The following is an 18,870-nucleotide window of genomic DNA, read 5'->3' as shown; positions in this document are numbered from 1 at the left end:
AAAACTAAATTTAAATTTAGAACAAATAACAGTAGCACAGTGTATTATATAAAAGTGATGTGGTAGGCACCTCCACTGCTATTGTCTTGCCATGAGCTCAAGAGTTAGAATACTTAAAAAACCATGTGACCTGACTAATCACCTCCCAGGAGCCCTCACTGCTCCAGTAAATTGCATATTGAAGTAAAAAGTGACCTTCCTGAAGGACATAGCAAACCTGAATGTGGGGGCTCATGCTAGAGTATTTTCCTAGTACAGTTCAATCCAAGAATCATGAAAAAACATGCAAAGTGACCTCTTAAGAATCCTGGGTAATTCTCACTTTATATAACACACCTAGCATATAAAAACGAGTTAATTGACTGTTGGTATTATCAGTAAGGCTTTGGGCAACAGCAGCTATTAGCAGTTGAGTTTTGGGGAGTCAAGGGTCAGGTTCAGGGGTGTCACTCAGGAGCAGATACTTAAGTTGCATATGCAAGCCCCTGGGTTCTATTTCTAGCATTGGAAAAACAAAAAAGTTATATGCAAAGTATTGCACTGGGGTGGAGGGTTGGTGCTCTTAATCCTTGTGTGGTTCAAGAGTGAGCTATACTCAGAGGAAGTTATGAATGCCATAAAGAGCCTGACACATTATGGGAGCAGCACCAAGGACACCAGTAAGTGCTCGCGCCAGCCAGATCAGATGGTCAGTACCCTGTTCTGCAAAAACACTAGGAGATACTTGAGCACATAGTCTGACCTTAAGTTTTTAAAATGTATACAGGGAAAAGACTAAAAGGCCATAAGCCAATGTACAACATGATTATCCACTCACTTATTCTTAGAGCTAATGATGGAGCACTTACTTTCTCCATAACACTGTTCTTAGATTTCAAAGTTAAAAAACTCAAACTATGTTGGCACCATAAGCTAACTTCAACATATAGTTTCAAACCACAAGTTCCAGGAGTTGCAGTAAGGTTGCAGCTCAGCAGTACAGCATTTGCCTGGCATCAGTGAAGCCCAGGTTCCTTTTCCAGCTTGGAACTGAAAACCATGACCAACACAAGAACATGAATTAGCTAGTGACAGTGAGAGGAGGTGAGGTGTCCTTCCAAACACAGTGGCCCATGCAGCAGAAATGTTGCCAAGTACCTAGGCCTGGCTTCTGCACCATATACAGGTGAATCACATGACAGTCATGGGACTTAGAGCTGGGACTCAGAGCAAGCAGGTCTTATCCATGTGTAACTAGTACATGGCCAGCTGGAAGTGCCCTGTAGTTTGCATGTCGCTTTCAGACCACACTCTGAATGTCAGCTTTTTTGTCTCTCACTATGAAGTTTAGGCTGGGCTCAAACTCACTACGTAGGGCAGACTGGCCTTAAAGTCACTCTGTAGGCCAGGCTGGCCTCAAATTCATGGTAATCCTCCTGCCTCAGCCTTCTGAGTACTGGGATTATAAACGTGCACCACCTCACCCAGAGCATCCTCAATAGTTGGTACCATTTTTTAAAAATTAAAAGAACAGAAGAATATTATTATAAGAATATTATAAGAATATTATTATTCTTAATAATAGTTGATAGGCTATAAATGAAACTCAGTCCTAGGATCCAATTTTGTATCCCTCATTAAAATAAAACACTGTCTTGGGTTCTAAATTTGTTTTGTTGTTATGCTGTGTTTTTTGCTTTTCAGGGGTACTAGGGTGGATCCTAGGGCCTTGCATGTGCTAAGCAACGCCTCTACCCCTGAGCTACATCTAGCCTCAGTTCTAAATGTCTATTCAAAAAACAGATTTTGGAGTACACTGGTGCCACTCTGTGTGAAGGGATTTTTTTTTATTGATTTGGATTTCATTAGATAAATACATAAGCTTCTAAAAAGTTCGGTACAGAGTTGAGTGGAACAGGCCAAATCAGCCCTCTGAAGACAGGTAGGTCTGTGCATGCCCTACCGAGGTCATGAGTTGCACAGAACATGCTGAATTAGCCTGGGCCCTGGCAACAATCCACTGGACACCCCCCACCCTGCTCCACTCTACAGACACCTGGTTCCACACTACAAAGACTCAGAGGGTACTTGACCAGGAGATCACAGTACTGAGTCCTGCTGCTCCCAGCCCAGAGGTAGGGGCTTCTGAACTGCCTTCCCACTGCTCCTGGCCCAGAGGAAAGGGCTTCCAAGCCACTATCCCTCCCACTGCTCCCAGACCAGAGAAAAGGTCTATTGAGGCACCTTCTGTCCCACCACTCCTGGCCCAGAGGAGGTACAGGCCTTGCCAGCTCCAGTCCCCTTCCTAGGTCCCTGGCTGACTTTCCTCAGACAAGCTCCAGGCTATGAGGGCGTCTTCTGATTGAGTGTACATCCAACTGTGGACAGGAGCCTGCCCTGCTGAAGACTGCCAACACTCCCTGGGGTAGAGAGCCTGCCTGACAATGCCCAACAGAGAGCCTGCTTGTGTCCACACAAGTTCTCACCATGCCTTTGCTTCTGTCCCCTTTCCCCTGCAATTAACAGTACTACCAGGAGGTACAATGCTCCCCATACCCATTGGCCTGGGAAATCCTGATGCTCTTCCGCATACAGGTTGCCCTCCCTGGCCTCCTGGTTTCCAGGTCACTATTTGGCATGACACAGCCTCTAAGATATCCTCCCCGTCTAATGTTCAAATCCCCGGCCCTGCCCCCACAGGTCTCAGAGAGTGTGGCTGCAGCTCCCTGCTCCTTCCACTCCTGTTTGCACTTCTGCCTAAATATTCTGATAGGTTACCCACCCTCCCTCTGTCCCATGGCCTGCCAGCTCCCAACACCCCAGCCCCCACCCCTGCTGCGCTCTGGGCAGAGAGGAAAAGAGGATACCGTTGTCCCCCAGAAGCCAGGGAGGACCTGGATGAGGAGACTTCTGAGCTCCAGGTGAACCTTGGGCCTCTGCCTCTGCCTCTGTCTCTGCCTGAGGTGGACAAAGGCCTTGCTGGCCTGGATATTCACTGGCTGCCGTTCTAACTGGAGGACCCACAGTTGTTCCACGGGCAGCAAGGCTGAGGGAGAGCCACCTGCTCCTGCTGCCTGGGCTGGATGCTTCTCTTCCTGCTGCTCCATGTGCTGGCCCACGTGGTGACCCAGTTGCATCTCCCAATCCTCCCCTGGCTTCCCATTCCCCACCTTATCCTGCTCTGCTGCCTCCTCCCTGTGCCCTTGGGTCACCACCTCCATTGCTGCACAGCACTGCAAAGCTGAGCCCTCGCCCAGGATCGCCTCCTGCCTGGTCCCAGAGGTCTCCAGGGGTGATCCACCAGCCATGGGCTGCCTCGCAGCAGTCTCCCCTGCCATACAGGCCCGTGGGGCCATGCCCGCAGAGCCTCTGCCTCCTGAAGATCAGCCGCAACCCCTGGCAGGTTCCTGGGTTCCACAGGAGCTTGGCCTTCCCCGCCCTGCTCCCTCTCCACCATAGGGAGCTGCTAAGCAACAGGGACAGCTGCGACACTAGCTGGAGCAGAGAGCAGAGAGCCAGCCCGAGTCCAGGCCGGAGCCCCCACCCCCCCCGGCCTGCCTGCCAGCATAAGCCCAGTGGCAGCCGGGTCCTGTAACTCTTGGAGTTCCTGGATGCTCCCCGTGGGGTGGGACGGCGGGGCAGCCTGAGCTTCAGGTGGAAGGTCCTGTCCAGGGCGCCTGCACACCTCGCAGATCCTGGTGCCCTTGTGCTGGACACTGGGCACCGAGGGGCCCTCTGGAAGACAACCTGTAGGCTTTGTCTTGCCTGCTGGCACCCAGGCAGGAGGGCATCCTGGGCTTTCCCATCAGTGGCGGCCTCCCATGTGTGAAACAGGGAAGGAGCCAGCCTGGCCCCCACACGCTCTGTTCCTCGGCCCCCACCGGAAAGTCTTCCGAGCTGGTGCTTGGTCACTTCTGCCCAGGCAGCCTGCCCGCTGCCACAGCCGTGGCCAGAGCACTGCAGACTGGCTCACCCAGGTCAACAATCCCTCCAGACCTGCAAGTGTGCAGCAGGAAAAGCCCAGAGAAGGAAAGGCTGAAGGCCTGCAAGCTAGGGAGGTGGGGCTGGGCCTGCTTTCCTGTTGTTCCTTGTGTGGGCCCAGAGAGACCTGGGACATGTGGCTTATATGCTGAAGTCCTCAGCTGGGTGAACAGGGGGAATCCTTGTCATTGTCACGTGTCCCCTGGGAATCAGATTCCTTCTTCTCCTTCCACCCCTTGAAAACCACTGATATACTTCCATAGAGACCTACTTGAAGTCCTGAAGCATAAGAGCTAGGAGGAAGCTGGGTGTGGTAGTGCACCCTTGTAATCCCAGCACTCTGAAGGGCTGAGATAGGAGGATTGCAAGTTCAAACCCAGCACAGGGTACTTAGCACTTTGGTGAGATCCTGTCTCAAAAATTTTAAAAAGGAGGGCTGGGGATTAAGCTCAGTGGTTTCACTGCCTGCTGCACAAGTACAAGGACCCAAGTTCAATCCCTGGTACCAAAAAAAATAAATAATTTAGGACTAGGGATTTAGCTCAGTGGTTCTGCCACCTGCCTCACAAGCACAAGGTCCCAAGTTTGATCCTCAGTACCAGAAATAAAATCCATTTAAAAAAAGAAGCTGAAGGGGCCGGGGATTTAGCTCAGTGCCCCAAAAGGCAAAATTTAGCTCAGTGCCACTGCCTGCCTCAAAAGCGCAAGGTCCTGAGTTCAATCCCCAGTACCAAAAAAAAAAGGGCTGGGAATGTAGATGAGGCAAAGGGGTTCCCCAGTGTATGCAAGGCCCTGAGTTTGATTCCCAGCATTGAAAAAAAAATAAGTACCGTGTTTTGGTTCTTTAAAACAAATTTTATTTTACTTTATTTCATTCCCCTCCTCAAGCCCTCTCCCCTCCCTATGTACAGAAACTGTTTCCATTTTTTCCTTCTATTTTCACTTTTTTTCTTGTGCCTTCCTTCCTTTCTCCCTCCTCCCTCCCTTGTTGCCCTTCCCATTTGAACACTTTCTTCCCATTTCCCAGCATCCAGTATACATTTCATTCCTTTCCTCCATTTTCGGTTTCTCACACCAGAAACAATGCGATATTTAATCATGTGTGTCTGTGGCTGGGGATTTAGCTCAGTGGTTCTGCCACCTGCCTCAAAAGCACAAGGTTCCGACTTCGATCCCCAGTACAAAAAAAAAAAAAAAAGTGTAAACATGTGTGTCTGATTTATTTCACTTAAGAGTATGGTCTCAAGGTCCATCCATTAGCTATAAATGTCTGAAGCTCATCGTTCTTTATGGCAGAGTAGTACTCCATTGTATTAAAAAACAATCTTTATCCACTCCTCTGTTGAAAAGCATTTGGGCTGTTTCCAAGATATAAATTTTATTTTATTTTATGCATTTTGTTTTAGTTTTTGTGTTTGTTTGTTTGCTTGTTTGAAACAGGGCCTCCATATGTAGTTGAGGGTGGTCTTGAACTCATGGTGATCTTCCTGCCTCAGCCTCTTACGCCCAGCAAACAAAAACAAAAACAAAAACAAAAAATCCAAAAAAGTAATTTGAAAGGAAATACTATATTTTTTAAAGAAAATACTATACCCTGCTATAAATGAAGAACTAGTTTGGTTGGGGTATTTTGTTTGTTTGTTTGTTTTGAGACAACTTCTCCCTGTGTACTCCAGGCTGGCCTTGGACTCACTATGGAGCCCAGGCTGGCCTCAAACTCCCAGTGATCCTCCTGTCTCAGCCTCCTGAGTGCTGGGATTATAGATGTGCATCGCCACACCAGGCAGAACCAGTACTTTTTAAGACCCTTAAAGTAAATATATAATGTAAAAATGAAACACTGTCATTTTTGTTCCACCTAATATCACCTCCAATGTAAAAAGAGTATTATCAGGCATGGAAAACAACAGGGAATGTGTAAATGTTATTTAGCATGTTCTTGTAAACTGAGTCCTAAAGCCCAACCCATTATGCCATTTCACGGTATCTCATAAGGTGAGCCTGGTGGCACATGCCTGCCATCCCAGAATTAATGTCTAACATTAATGTTGTTAGACGGGGTCAAAGAGGGACAAAGGATGGGCTGAGAGGCCAAGCTAGAGGACAGATCATTTTAAAAAGCTGAAAAATTCACAGGATGGGAAATGTGAGTCTCTGGATTAAAATTTCACAAACTGATCAGGAAAGGAAAGGGGTGCCAACTCTCTCAAGTCTCATAGCACTTGACAGCCCCAGCCCAGCCCATTCAGCATCATCTCTGGAGCCCCAGTCAGGGGCCCTCTGTCTCCAGTGACACTGCCACATGACACCCTGCTGGGGTGCAGCACCAGTGAGAGTGTCTGCCGTCCTTGGTGGGTGAGTGTGGAGGCTGGATAATAAGGCTAACTCAGGCGTCAGCTGGATTCTCCAAGGGGCCACCCCTATAAAAGCTGGTCATCTAAAAGCAGAAGGGACAGTGGGTGTATCAAGGGGGCTTCTTGGCCCAAGGGTAGAAAAGCAGCCAGACTTGCCAGGCAGACATAGCAGCCCAGATGGGACGAGGTGGGGTAAGGGGGAGCACTGGCATTTTCTAGCATAATCCAAAATACTGTCACATAACCCAAACTATTGTCAGCAACAAAGGTTTTGAGCACAAATAAAACTCACTGACTCGATTCCTTTAATTATCTTGTGAGCCCTCTAGGGTATCCTTTAAGACTATTGCCCTTTGTGCTTACGTATCTACTTACTAATGGAATCAGAACATGTTTTAAAACTCAAGAACTGGAACCACATTTACTAGAGTGGCTCTTTTTTAAGTTTAACAAATTCATTCATTAACTTAATATGATGAAATCAAGTGACATAAAATCTGAGGCTTTGACATTAATTATTGAATTTATCTAATTTTATTGTATTTTAAAAATTGGAAAGAGTGAAACAGTATTTCCAAACACCTGAGAAATAGTACAGCACCTGCCCCTAAACAATTTGAAAGAAGACCAAGTTTAAGTTAGAATCTCATTTTACATAGTGGATAACATAAATTAAGTCAGCCTTTAAACCACACGTGTATCCAGTAAATAGTCGCACTTGTATATAAAGAACATTTGGTTTTCTTGCACTTGCTGAACATTCTATTGTTATTTATTTCGAACGGCTGATACTATCAGCAACAGTTTTCATAGCTTGCATTGTTCCAAAAGTTAAACAATGTAATAAATAATAACAAAATAATATATTTCTCTTAAAATTTTTAAATTATGAAATATAGCTCAAAACAATAACTGAGAACTAATGTATCTTCCAAAGTTGAAAAGGATAAATGGCTCAGAACTAGGCAAGTTAGGAACACTATAGAACAGAGCACTTCCTTAACAAGGAAATCAATCTAGAGATTGTTTCTCATTCCCTGTAGAGTTAAGTTGAAAGGTACCAGGGATGGCAAATGATGCATATATATTTTTTAAAGTATAAAAACATCTCAGTAAGAAAAAGTTCCTCATTACCTCTGTTAGCAGTGCAAAGTGCCATTTTAAATTCCAAAAGTAAAGATTTACTTGCATGTATACTTGTTTTAGAATAAAATATAAATATGAAACAGTGCCCATATGAGGAATAAACATACAAATAAAAACATATCTTTTAAAAACTGGGATATAATATCCTAATAAAATGATGAGAACAATGAGTTCTTATTTGAATGTCCAATTAAACTAAAATAGGAAACTTTAAAATAATAGGTATTTCTCTGAACAAATTATAGTAAGACTCCATCCAGACTACTCTTGGCAGTATATTACTTGCATAACATGGTCATTCCATATATCCTACAATTTATCTGAAAACTGCTAAGAACATTTGATGAAGCTTTAAAAATGTCTTTCCCTACTAAATTTGAACAAATAAAACTATACAAAGAAGTAATAGAGAGGCAAAGAATTTACATGCCTATTGCTTTTGTGGACATTGGTAGATCACAAACAGTACACTACAGTATCAGAATATCTGAGAAAGATAAGATAGCCACAGATTTAACTTTAAATTCTCTTCTGAGGTAAAATTCTCTTGCATTTAATTATAGAAGTTTTCAATCCCTGGTATTTCCTCTCCCAAATCAAAAGATTTTGGTTCTGTTTTGTTTTTTGTTTGTTTTGCTGCTTGAAATACACATTTTTTGCATGAAATATATTTGTAAACTTTACATTAAAAATACTAAAAACAGAAGGAATGAACGTCCAGTTTGAAAATGTTAATGCTAACATGTTAAATGGCTTTTCAAGAAGTAGACTTAACGATAACATAGTTTTGCAGTTCTGGATATAACAGTTTTAGAGGAACTGTCGGCAAAACAAAAACTGAGGACAGAAAAATGAATTGGTAAGCTCAATCTACATTTCCGAAAACACCTTGTTTTTCTTTAAGCTTTTCAATGTAGTGGCATAGCTTCAGGGATGGCCCCAGCTTCAAACCCATATACTTAGTGATTATGTCATTATTGAGCAGCAGCAGGGCTTTCCCATCAATTTCCTACGGAAAGAAAGCAGTTATAATTAATAATACTTTCACATCTGATCACAGTGCTATTTCTTTATAAGAACATGTAAAACAGCTAGAAAGCAGCTCACTGCAAATGTGTAGTCTCTGAATATGCATCTGCTTGATAAAAACTATTAAAATATAATCTGAACAGTGAAACATGTGATACTTTATAAATACACTTCAAATTTTAAGAAAAAAATTAATATTTAAAAATGAATTATGTCAAGATACGCAATTTTAAAAACTGGATGCTGAATAAAATAATATATAACTATGACAAAAGGAGCATATCTAGTATACTAGGTACATGGACGCCCATTTAAAGAACCGACCATTAACTTACTATTGAGGGATCTAACACTGGACAAAATAACCTTTCTTACAAATGGAAAAATTAGTTGGTACGGTTCCCCCACCACCCACACAACACAGTACCTAACAGAAAGGCTGGCACAGAGGCCATTCAAAGGCGTTATGGCAGCAGGTAAACCAGATCAAAAGATAACATTACCTGGGTCCTCAGGAGCCAGGTGAGGGGGCCTGATATCTGAGGATCTGTATGGTTCAGAAACTGGATCACATCTTCCACAGACCAGTTTAAAGGGTTTTCAGGGAAGGTTTGTTTCACAGTATCAGTTTTAGATTCAATTGGAGAGCTTGTAGCTTGAGTGGGGAGGAAAAAAAACAAATTATATTTGACCTGATCATTATCTTGAAAGAAGAAATGCTAGATAGGAAGTAATAGTCTCAGCCCCAGAACCTTCTCTTAAGTATCCAAGCAAGGACTTAAAAGTCTACCTGTAAAATTAAAGAAAACCTATATAAAGGGGATCTGGGGAGAGCAGCATTAAGAACATCCCATCTGACCTCCTGCAAACAGCAGAGGCAGGTTCAGAAGTTTCCTTAAAACTTCAAAGATCACAAAAATAACCCTACCAAAAAAATAAAATAAAATGACTTCACAGTCTAAGGCCTTTCTGTCTTCAGGAAAATACAGCAAACAACCTGTTATTTGGGTTAAATTAGGTTAATCTAACCTAACCCGTTACTCTGTTAAGTTTGCTTCAATGAATCTCTCTAGGTTTCTTCTCTCCCTTCTCCAGAATAAATTAGGTTTATTTTGCTAGCTAAATACAATGGAAAACCACCCACCCAAATTTACTGTTCTATAATTGCTTACATTTGTCCCTTTGTTTTTCATTTGTTTTGCTGCTGCTGAGTGTTGGGGATGGAACTCAGTATTTCGTGAATGCTAAGATGCTAGGCCCTAAATTTGTTCACTTTAATAACAAGTTTCAATGACCCCATTAACTTGGGAGAACCAAACTGATTCTTTCCCCAAATCTTTCCCATGCATTCAATTTGGATATTTTTAGCACCACTTTTACTCTTTAAATCCCCATCTTTCATGGCTTACACGTTGTTCTGAATGTAGACGAACACAAGATTATTTTCTGCTGAACTAAGTTGAAAGTAACTTTAACATTTAAAAAGTTTCTCTTTCACGTTTAATTGCATAGTAATAAATGTTCTGATTGAAGGTTTATATTTTTTAATAAACAACTGAGGTATGAAATAATTAGACCTTAACAGGTTTCAGCCATGCTGTTCATTGTCAGTTGTGCTGACATTTCTTTGTGCCCTGACAAGTATTCACTCAAGGAGAAAGCTGGACTCCCCAAAGTTAGTGTGTGAGGATAACAGGAGGTTTTATTACTCACTAGAACCTAGTAATATCAACACAAATTATCCTCTTTTGTATGAACTAATTAAAGGCATAGCATTTCTTCCTATTATCTGGTATGTGGGCATTTTGGGGGTGTTTAGAATTATTTATCCCGGGAAAAGGCTAAAGAAGAATAGCGGATTAAAAGCACTCCAAGGGGGTATTATGGGTATCAGTGGAGAAGAGCCATATTAGTTGATCAATACAGTGCCTTGCACATAATGTACAATCAATAAATGTAAGTCATTATAAATGTCACCTAAAACCAGCCCTCAAAATAGGAAACAAACAACTTGCACTAGTTTGTAAGAAAGACGTTGATGAATACAAGTTACATAGTGTTATTTATAACATGTGTCACTCCAAACTCACCAAAATCAGCTGAGTATTGGAAAGATGTTCTAGGAGGCTTACTCTCCGGGCACCCAGAACAGCCGCTCATGTCCAAGCTACGTTTCAGGCTGGAATATCCCTGGGTCAGAGTTGCTGAATGTGATACTGTGGAAATTTCTGCAGGCGACATGTTGTTGCTGCCAGGATACCTGGGGCTGGCAGGCGTATCAGAATATCTCATGCACGTACAGTGAGTATGGCCACAACACTGGTTAGGAACTGGTGAACCACCACAGAATGGCTCCTCCTCCTGCAGGGGTTCTTGCTTGATTTCCTGTGATTCTTCATAATCCAAAAATGCCATGTTTTCCTCACCATTATCTTCTGGTCTGCCAACTGGTGAAGTTGGGCTATAACTCTCAGAGTGAGAAAATGAAGTGAGACGCTTTATTCTCTCCTTTTCCTTGGCTTCAGCTCTTCCCAAATCTGAGAAGCTCTGTCTCCTGAGTTGCTTCTAAAGTGACACAGGCCCAGCATAGATCAACAAGTGAATAAAAAAGGAAGTGAGCAGTCAGTACATTATGATTTATATTCTAGGCAACATTGCTCTACATTATTAAATGCTCTTTTGATTTGAAGATTAATGTTTATTCCCCTTCGGCCTTACATCTTAACTGTATTTTATTTATTTTAGGTACAAACATAAAAATACTCATTTGTCATATATTTACCAAACTGAAACTTCAGTATGCTTCCAACAGTTTCAGTGCTCTGTCTGCTCCTACCGTAAGAGTATATCAGCCTTCCTAGTTTCACAGTTCTGTATCAGCTCCAGCTGACTGGCATCTTTAGAAAACAGACTTATCATAGTTATGAGAATATTTCAATACTACTTACAGGAGAGTCCCAATCATGTTCCGCTTGTGAACACTGAATTTCTGACACCTTTCTATCAATAGCATCACACTTCTTATCTAGCAGTTGAATGGCATCACATATGACCTATTATAGTGAAAGGTATTATTAGTTCCTATGTCAAAAGAAAAGTAACATGTCAGAATGCCATTAAGCCCAATTTCAACTGCGAGGCACAATGAAAAGTTCTCGAGGCACCAGAAACAACTTCTTTGCTACTTGAGGCCTAGATGTAGGTGACACAGAGCCCACCCGGCTGAGACAAGGATCCTGGACCTGCCGCTATCCTACTCCATCCAACTCACGGGGACATTGGAAGGAGGAAGCAAAGGCATCACAGCCCCTCTACACCATCCCATTTATGATGTGGCCATTTCACATCAAGGAAGGTGCTATTTCGGGAAAGAAATGTTCAAATCTGCTAAAAGGTCAAAGAGTGACCTTCCATGCAATGACTTAGGAACTAACGGTGAATTTTCTGCTCTGGAAAGAACATGGAGCCAAATACAATAGATGTGACTTCTGGCTTCACTGTTTTTTACAGTCATCCAGTCAACAAACTTACAAAACTGAGTACAGGACTCCTACATGCCTTTCATGAAAAAAATCTGAGAATTCTTGAAATACACTGACAATACAAACAAAGAAAAATAAAATTTCACTTTAACATTTTCAAAAGGCATGTTAAAAAGACAGAATTTTCATACCTGACATTGGCCGATGACCACCAGAAGTTGTCTTAGTTCTTCTTTGTGGGGTATGTTCAGTTGAAATTGTTCCTGCTGTGATATTTTAAAAGTAGTTAATGCTTTATTTCTGTAAGGGACATACTGAGTACTAGGGGAGAAAAACCACTTTATATTTATCTGTTTAAATTGTTGTTATTTTTCAGCAACCTTTCAAACATTTTAATCTAAAGCAGAGATAAAATAAAAATTCACACTATTATAAGGATGGAAATAATAATTACCAATTAAGAAAAGAGGCAAGGAAAGAATTGATTTTTTAAAAGAATCTAGTTTTATATTTCCAGTACAAAACTGCTCTAAATTTCCTACTACATATGAAAAGCGGGGGAAGTAAAGCAGTTAGGAGCTCATTGTCTAATCAAAGAAAGCATGTAAATTCAGTAGGGAGAAAGTGTGTGTGTTTTCTTAAGTATGAGTTTAGAAGAACTCCACAGTATATAAAGAATTTAAAACGTTTCCTTTAAAATGGGTAAAGTTTAAGAGCAATTAATATTACTTACAGGATTCACAGAATCCTTTGGATAGCCAAAAAGAATATCACTCTCTCCACCACTACTACCACTAAGACCGCCACCAAGATCACCACCAGGTGGTTTATCACAAGTAGCGAAAATTTATGAACAAAAGGAAAGATCAAAGACAGAACTAAAAGAAAAGCTGAGGAGTTTAGTTTCACTTTCAAGAAGCTCCAGAGCCCTATTTGCGTTATCAAAGGCCCTTTGCTCATTTTAAGTACTATGACCACAGAATGAATATACTTGCAAAACTATGTTCTCATTAACCCTTCTACACTGAGCTTAATCCCTCATGTACTTAGGGTAGAATGACTAGTCTTCTGCACTAAAACTGCTCTAAAAGCACACATTTCTGAACATGAACGAAAGCATAAATGGTACATGGCTTTTGATTTTTAAATAATCCAGTAGTGCCACTCTGTGGACAATATAGGAAACACTTAAGCACTTATTTTTCTTGATAAATTAATTTTTAAATCACCTTAAAACATTTTTGGGAAAAAATAGGATATAAATAACCATTAAATTTCAGTATAACAAGCTCATTCTAAGAATCTATTACGAATTCTAGGAATAATTTTAAGATAAACACACTTGGATCACTTCTTGACCTTTTGGCTAAGATCAAGTGAAGATAAAGATGCTTGGTACCTATGTATGTCTGCTTCAAACGACATGAAAGAAATTACCTGGCATTGAGCTACATATTATTACTTTTTAAAAAATACCACCTTACCCTTGTATGGTGCCTTGTGCTTTTCAAAGTGTTTTCACATAATTACGTCAAAAATGACTCTTGGTAGGTAGTTAACATTACCTCCAAAGATGAAAAGCACATTAAGTGGCATTAAGACTGAATGTGTTTTATGGTGAGCCACATTTACATAGTTTAGTAATCTATATTTTGGCTCACAGCAAATAGAAACATAGCAGAATGTAACAAATATGCAAAAACAGCACAGCCACTTTGAAAAACTATTTGGCAGATTCCCATTAAATTAAATTTACATCAATTTTATGATTAACAATTCAACTTCAACTTACTCAAAAGAAATGTTAAGTATGTGTTCACAAAGACACTTGTACCCCAACATTCATAGTTTTATATCTCATTGTCAAAATTCATAAAACTTCACTTATGATCTATGCATTTCACTGTAAAATTACTCAATTTAGAAAAGAACTATATAGCATTATAAAAAGAACACAGACATTTTCTATTTAATATACAAACCACATTAACCTTATTGGAGGTGGTACACATTGTGCACCAGGAGAAATTCCACTTCCTCTGAGTTGAGCCTAATGATCTGTAAAGTTGCTGCTTATTTGTGAAACTGCTTAGTCACCTAAGAGTGACAAACCTTCTACTCCTGAAACACAATACATAAAAGAGTTACTTCACACACTTACCACCTAAATAACCTTAATATGGATATGCTTTCAGAATGACACCTCAAATTGAATTAGAATTTTGGTTGGATTTTAGAGAGTAACAAAATAAGAATTCTTCCATTAGCAATTTACTTTTGGGGGTGCTGGATACTGGGGATCACAACCAAACATGTGGCCTTAGTAAGGCAGTCTAGCAATCTGCATACTACTGAGCTACAATCCCAGCCCCTCCATGAGCAATTCTGAAGATCGTTCCCTTTTTTTTTTTTTCTTGGTACTGAGGAGCAAACCAAGAGCCTTGCAAATGCTACAAGTGCTCTACCACGGAGCTACATTCCCCAGGACTAGAACAAGCTGAAGGGCTATACCAACCATGAATAGGAATAAAAATCAAAGTTAAACGCAGTTCCAAATTGTGAAATGAATGCTTTACAACTTAGTCTACTGAGTAAATGCCAGAAACAACTGAGCAGGAAAACATGATTGCTAACCACTTCTATAAAGAGGCTCAAAAGGGCTTTTCACTCAGGCAGTGCCTCCAAAATGTACACCAGTGATCCGTGCTAGATTGGGCCCGGGCAAAGCATGGAGCAGAGATCCTGGGAGACAGCACCTCTGCACCTGTGGTGCAAATCCATTCAGTGTAGCTCTCCACTTCATTTCAATTGCCTTATCAATTAGACTTAAGGTTAAACGGATCTAATCTAAATCAACTGGTGTGAAACACAAGCCTGAAAATCTAGACTTCTGAAGGTTCAGTTGTGGTTGAGTCACATAATTATGGAGAGAACTAGAACAAGACATGGACAACGACAATATCATAGTCTATCTTGTACTCCAGATTTGGTTTGAACACCTGCCTCACAGTTCCTGGGAGGAGCACCTTAAGGAAAAAATGAATTCACTTTATCCATCCTGACTCATAGCATCAATGAGAGGCACAGCTAAGGGATCCAAGTTTCTTCTCTTTTCCTGCTTCTCCTTCCTTTCACAGAGGAGGTACTGATCACCAAAGGCCCAAAGGACAGAAATCAAAAGGGGATGAAGAAGGAGGGAGAGTTCACTCCCAAGTTAGACAAATGCAGACCAATGCTGTATAAAAACTTCAAGTTACACAACATCTCCAATTTGAGTTGTAATTTCTACCAAACTGTACTTTTTAAAAGAGATTTTTTTTTCTGATTCAGACTAACACAAGCAATGAGTCATTAGACCATGGTGTATCCATACAACTGAAGACTAACAGCAATGAGAATAAACCAACTACTGCTGCCCCCAGCAAGAATAAACTTCACTAGGCAAATCAGGAATAAAGGTCAAAACTAGGTAAACCAGGCAAACCAGGCAGGAGAAGTTTCAAACACCTTTAAATATACCACAGTCACTTTGACAAATTCTTAGTATCCCAGCTTGTACATACCCTATGATTTATTTAACTAGTCCCCAAATTATGAATGTGGTTACTCTAAAGTTTTGCCCTTTTAAAGAACACTGAAAAACAAGCTTGCGGGGGTGCAAACAGTTTTATGGAATAGATTCCAACATTGGGTCAGTGAAGTAGAAACAATAGTATCTGAAAGTTTTCCCCTAGCTCTTCCCCACTAAAATGGGCTGTTGGAGTCAGTCCACAACACGCTAAATATTCTCCTGGTCGTGCAGTTTTAAACCAGAACAAATAATAGATAGTACCAAATGGCTTTTTTGGCATCAGATGATTACATTTCTTATCTCTTTTGATCTACTGTTGCAACACATTAATACATTTCTTGACATTCTTAGGGTGAGAGATGCAGCCAATTACAGAGAAAAAGCATTCAATTTGTTGGTATTTTATTTAGAAATTCGTTGGATCTCTAAGATCTTACATCGGTAACTCTGTACATTTCTTACAATGAGCGAATATTGGCAAATTTTTATATACTCTTGGTATCAATACTGCTCTGCAAAATTAATTGGGAAGCCTTCCATCTCTCTCTATGAAAAGTTTACATCACACCAGAATTTCTGTGCTTTAAAGGTTTGAAAGAGTTTTAAAAAAAACCCGTCTGGGTGGAGATTTTATAATATTTTCTAAATTCTTCCATGGTTACTGATCTACTCAAACTATTCTACTTTTTCTTGAATTGTTTCAACAAATTACTTTTATCCAGAGGGATGGTAATTTCATCATAATTACACAAGTGCTAACAAAACCACAGTTTAAAGATCACCATTTCTAACTTAATTTGGTTTCTTTTTTAAAATTAGATATTCTATCCCACCAACTTACTGACAACTCTATGAGATAGGTTCTATTATCTCCACTTTCTGTATGAGAAAACTGAGCCGAAGAATACTTATGCAATTCACCTAACCCCCATAACGAGTCCACCTCCATACTCAACAATCGTTTTTGCTCTATTATTAAAATCACTGGGAATCCCTTCCATGACAATTACACAATAAATTCCACACTTCTACCATGCCTTGCAAAGTTCTTAAGGACTCTGCCCATCTCTCACAGGTCACCTCTTACCACTTGCCTCCTTGCTTTTACCCCAAAATACTTACTATTTGGCCTGCGCCAGACAAAGTGTGGCTACCACCACCTTAAGGTTACATTCAGACAATTCGCAATTTGGATTAGTTACAGTGCTGTCAACACTTGGTCACAGATAAACACAGGAGCAGTGTGCATTGAGCCTATCACCGTCCTTCTGACATTTTTCCTTCTGTGGCACATTTTCAAAGCAACACTGATCTTGCACTTTGAGTTTCTAGCTCCTGTCATAACTATCCTAAGCTGTCTCTTCATCTATGAGAATCTATTCAACTTCAAGACTTCATTCAAGTTCTACCTCCAAAAAGCAAAAGTGCTATGTCAACCATCACCCTATCTAAATGGGACACTGACTTTCCCATGAGGAGAACATTTACACTTTAATACTTTTAAGGCGACTATTGTACATGTCTAGTTACATAAGAGGAAATATCAAACAGCATTAAGCCTTTACGTTTGTGACGAGACTACCTGGGTTTGGATCCCACCTCCCCCATTTACTAGCTGTGTCACTTCAGACAACTTAAATTGTTTCCATTTTTAAAATTCTGTACAATAGGGATAAAATCCTGTAAACCTCATGAGGTGACAAAGATTAAACAAATTAATAAATCAAATGTTTAAAATAATGCCTGGCAGAGAGAGCAAGGGCACCCACTGTAGGCCAACTATTATTTTGGTATTCACCACATCTACCCCAAAGGACCACTACTTGAAGCACATGAAAACTTTTCAGAGTCATAATATGTATGCAATGTGGATTCACATTGTACCTGTACACTGCAGATACAACAACTCCTTCTTGTAAAATAACTGTTACGAGGGCAAGATGCTGGGCTTTAGTGAGAAATACATGAATTCAAATCCAAATGGCAAAATGTGCCATTTCACATTAGGCAGACATCTAACCTTTCTGTGCCTCAATTATTTTAACCTGTAAAACTGGAATAATGTTTACTTCACTGAGCTGTGTAAGACTAAATGACAGTTAAGCACCCGCATCATGCCTGGTTAATGGCAAGCACATCATAAAATTGAGCTCCTTTTCACTTCTTTCCATAAGGTACAAGATTATAGCTTTTTAAAACATTATCTTAGAGCTCAACATGACTAGATTGTGCAAAATAAATTTCAATCTTTGAATCCAAAATCCTGCCAAAGTGCGTTTATTTAAAACAAAACTCATATTTCACCACAAACTCTAAACGTGTAACAATGCAAGAAAACAACCTATGGGCTTTTTAAAAAGACCTTTTTAAAGACGTTAAAGACAGTCTCAAAAGTCACGTGAAGATTCACCCCCGACACAATGAGGGCTGAAAAGAGAGCGACACCCTAGGACCTCTTCGAGAAATCCAAGGCACCTTACTACTACAGCCAAAGGGTTCCAATCGGTAAGGAAACAGAACGGGGTGGGGGTGGGGGCTTAACACGAAAAACCAGCCACTTTTTAAATCTTCTGCCCAGACTCTCATTCAAAGTCGGACGAGTGCGGGATAAAGCAGTCCAATTCCACCCCGCCGCCTGGCAGTAGTGCTCACCTCCCCGCTTTCCAGTACCCCCACATTTTCCAGTGTTTCCTGGCCCCAGCAGCTCTCCGTGCGCGGCAACGTATCCACAACACCCCTACATCTTTATTTTCTTTTTCCTCATCAGTATATTTGCGCTAAAACAGCGAGTCTAAACAGCCTTTGAACAAACGCGAACGCCACCAAAACCACAAAAGTCTACGTTTCCCATCTCAAAAGACACGGTCTGAAGTAACTCTCAAGTGTGTCCCATCTTGAAACTCAAACCGCCACGAAAGTCTGAGAGGCGGGATCTTTCATCACCCCACCCCCCTCTGCCACCGAAGAAAAGCTGGAAAATGAGGAACCCCGCCCAGAAAGTCAGCGCCAAGCCCTTCACAGGCGGTCAGGCTTCAAAGGCTCCCCGCCCGCCCCGCAGCCCTGAGAGCCCGGCGCCGCGCACGCCCACCCGGAATGGGAAAAAATAGTTGGAGAAGTGCAAAAAATAACTCGGACTTACCTTTTCTGCTCCAGAGTCTGCCGCGACAGCCTCCTCCAGACGCGGAGAAAACTACCGGCCGTGGGTTTGGGCCGGTGAGCTCAGTGGAACCTGCGCAACTGTCAGTCTGCCGGAAACCGCGCCTGATTTCGCTACATGTGAATGTCGCGAACTCCAAAGGTGCGCTGACCTTAGAGCGCCGCGCTCTAG

General features: G+C 41.3%; 1 protein-coding gene across 2 annotated transcripts; it reads right to left on the bottom strand.

The window, feature by feature from the left end:
• Window positions 1-6,830: 6,830 nt before the first annotated feature.
• LOC147820607 (sex comb on midleg-like protein 1) lies at window positions 6,831-18,813 on the bottom strand. Of its 2 annotated transcripts, none has more exons than XM_087204002.1 (7): window positions 18,682-18,813; window positions 13,963-14,092; window positions 12,163-12,237; window positions 11,438-11,542; window positions 10,580-11,054; window positions 8,993-9,144; window positions 6,831-8,469 (listed from the first exon to the last, which is right to left on the bottom strand). In XM_087204002.1, the coding sequence occupies exons 2-7, from the start codon at window positions 13,981-13,983 to the stop codon at window positions 8,326-8,328; spliced, it is 972 nt and encodes a 323-aa protein (XP_087060128.1). In that variant the 5' UTR covers window positions 13,984-14,092; window positions 18,682-18,813; the 3' UTR covers window positions 6,831-8,325. The 2 variants fall into 2 exon arrangements, with proteins under 2 accessions (XP_087060128.1, XP_087060129.1); XM_087204003.1 differs by having other exon boundaries at window positions 12,163-12,234.
• Window positions 18,814-18,870: the final 57 nt, after the last annotated feature.

The sequence above is a fragment of the Heterocephalus glaber genome, unplaced genomic scaffold (assembly GCF_053883595.1).
Source record: "Heterocephalus glaber isolate CG9 unplaced genomic scaffold, H.glaber_assembly_v1.0 deba00001831, whole genome shotgun sequence".
NCBI lineage: Eukaryota > Metazoa > Chordata > Mammalia > Rodentia > Bathyergidae > Heterocephalus > Heterocephalus glaber.
Note: the sequence above shows the minus strand (reverse complement) of the source record. Positions and strands in the feature narration are given on the sequence as shown.

Bases quoted from the DNA above. Each gene is read 5' to 3' on its own strand.
- LOC147820607 (XM_087204002.1), bottom strand. From the start codon at position 13,983: ATGTGTACCACCTCCAATAAG. The intron at 12,238-13,962 runs GTTAATGTGGTT...AAAATATCACAG, and splicing joins TGTGTACCACCTCCAATAAG to CAGGAACAATTTCAACTGAA. The intron at 9,145-10,579 runs GTGAGTTTGGAG...TCCCCACTCAAG, and splicing joins CCAATACTCAGCTGATTTTG to CTACAAGCTCTCCAATTGAA.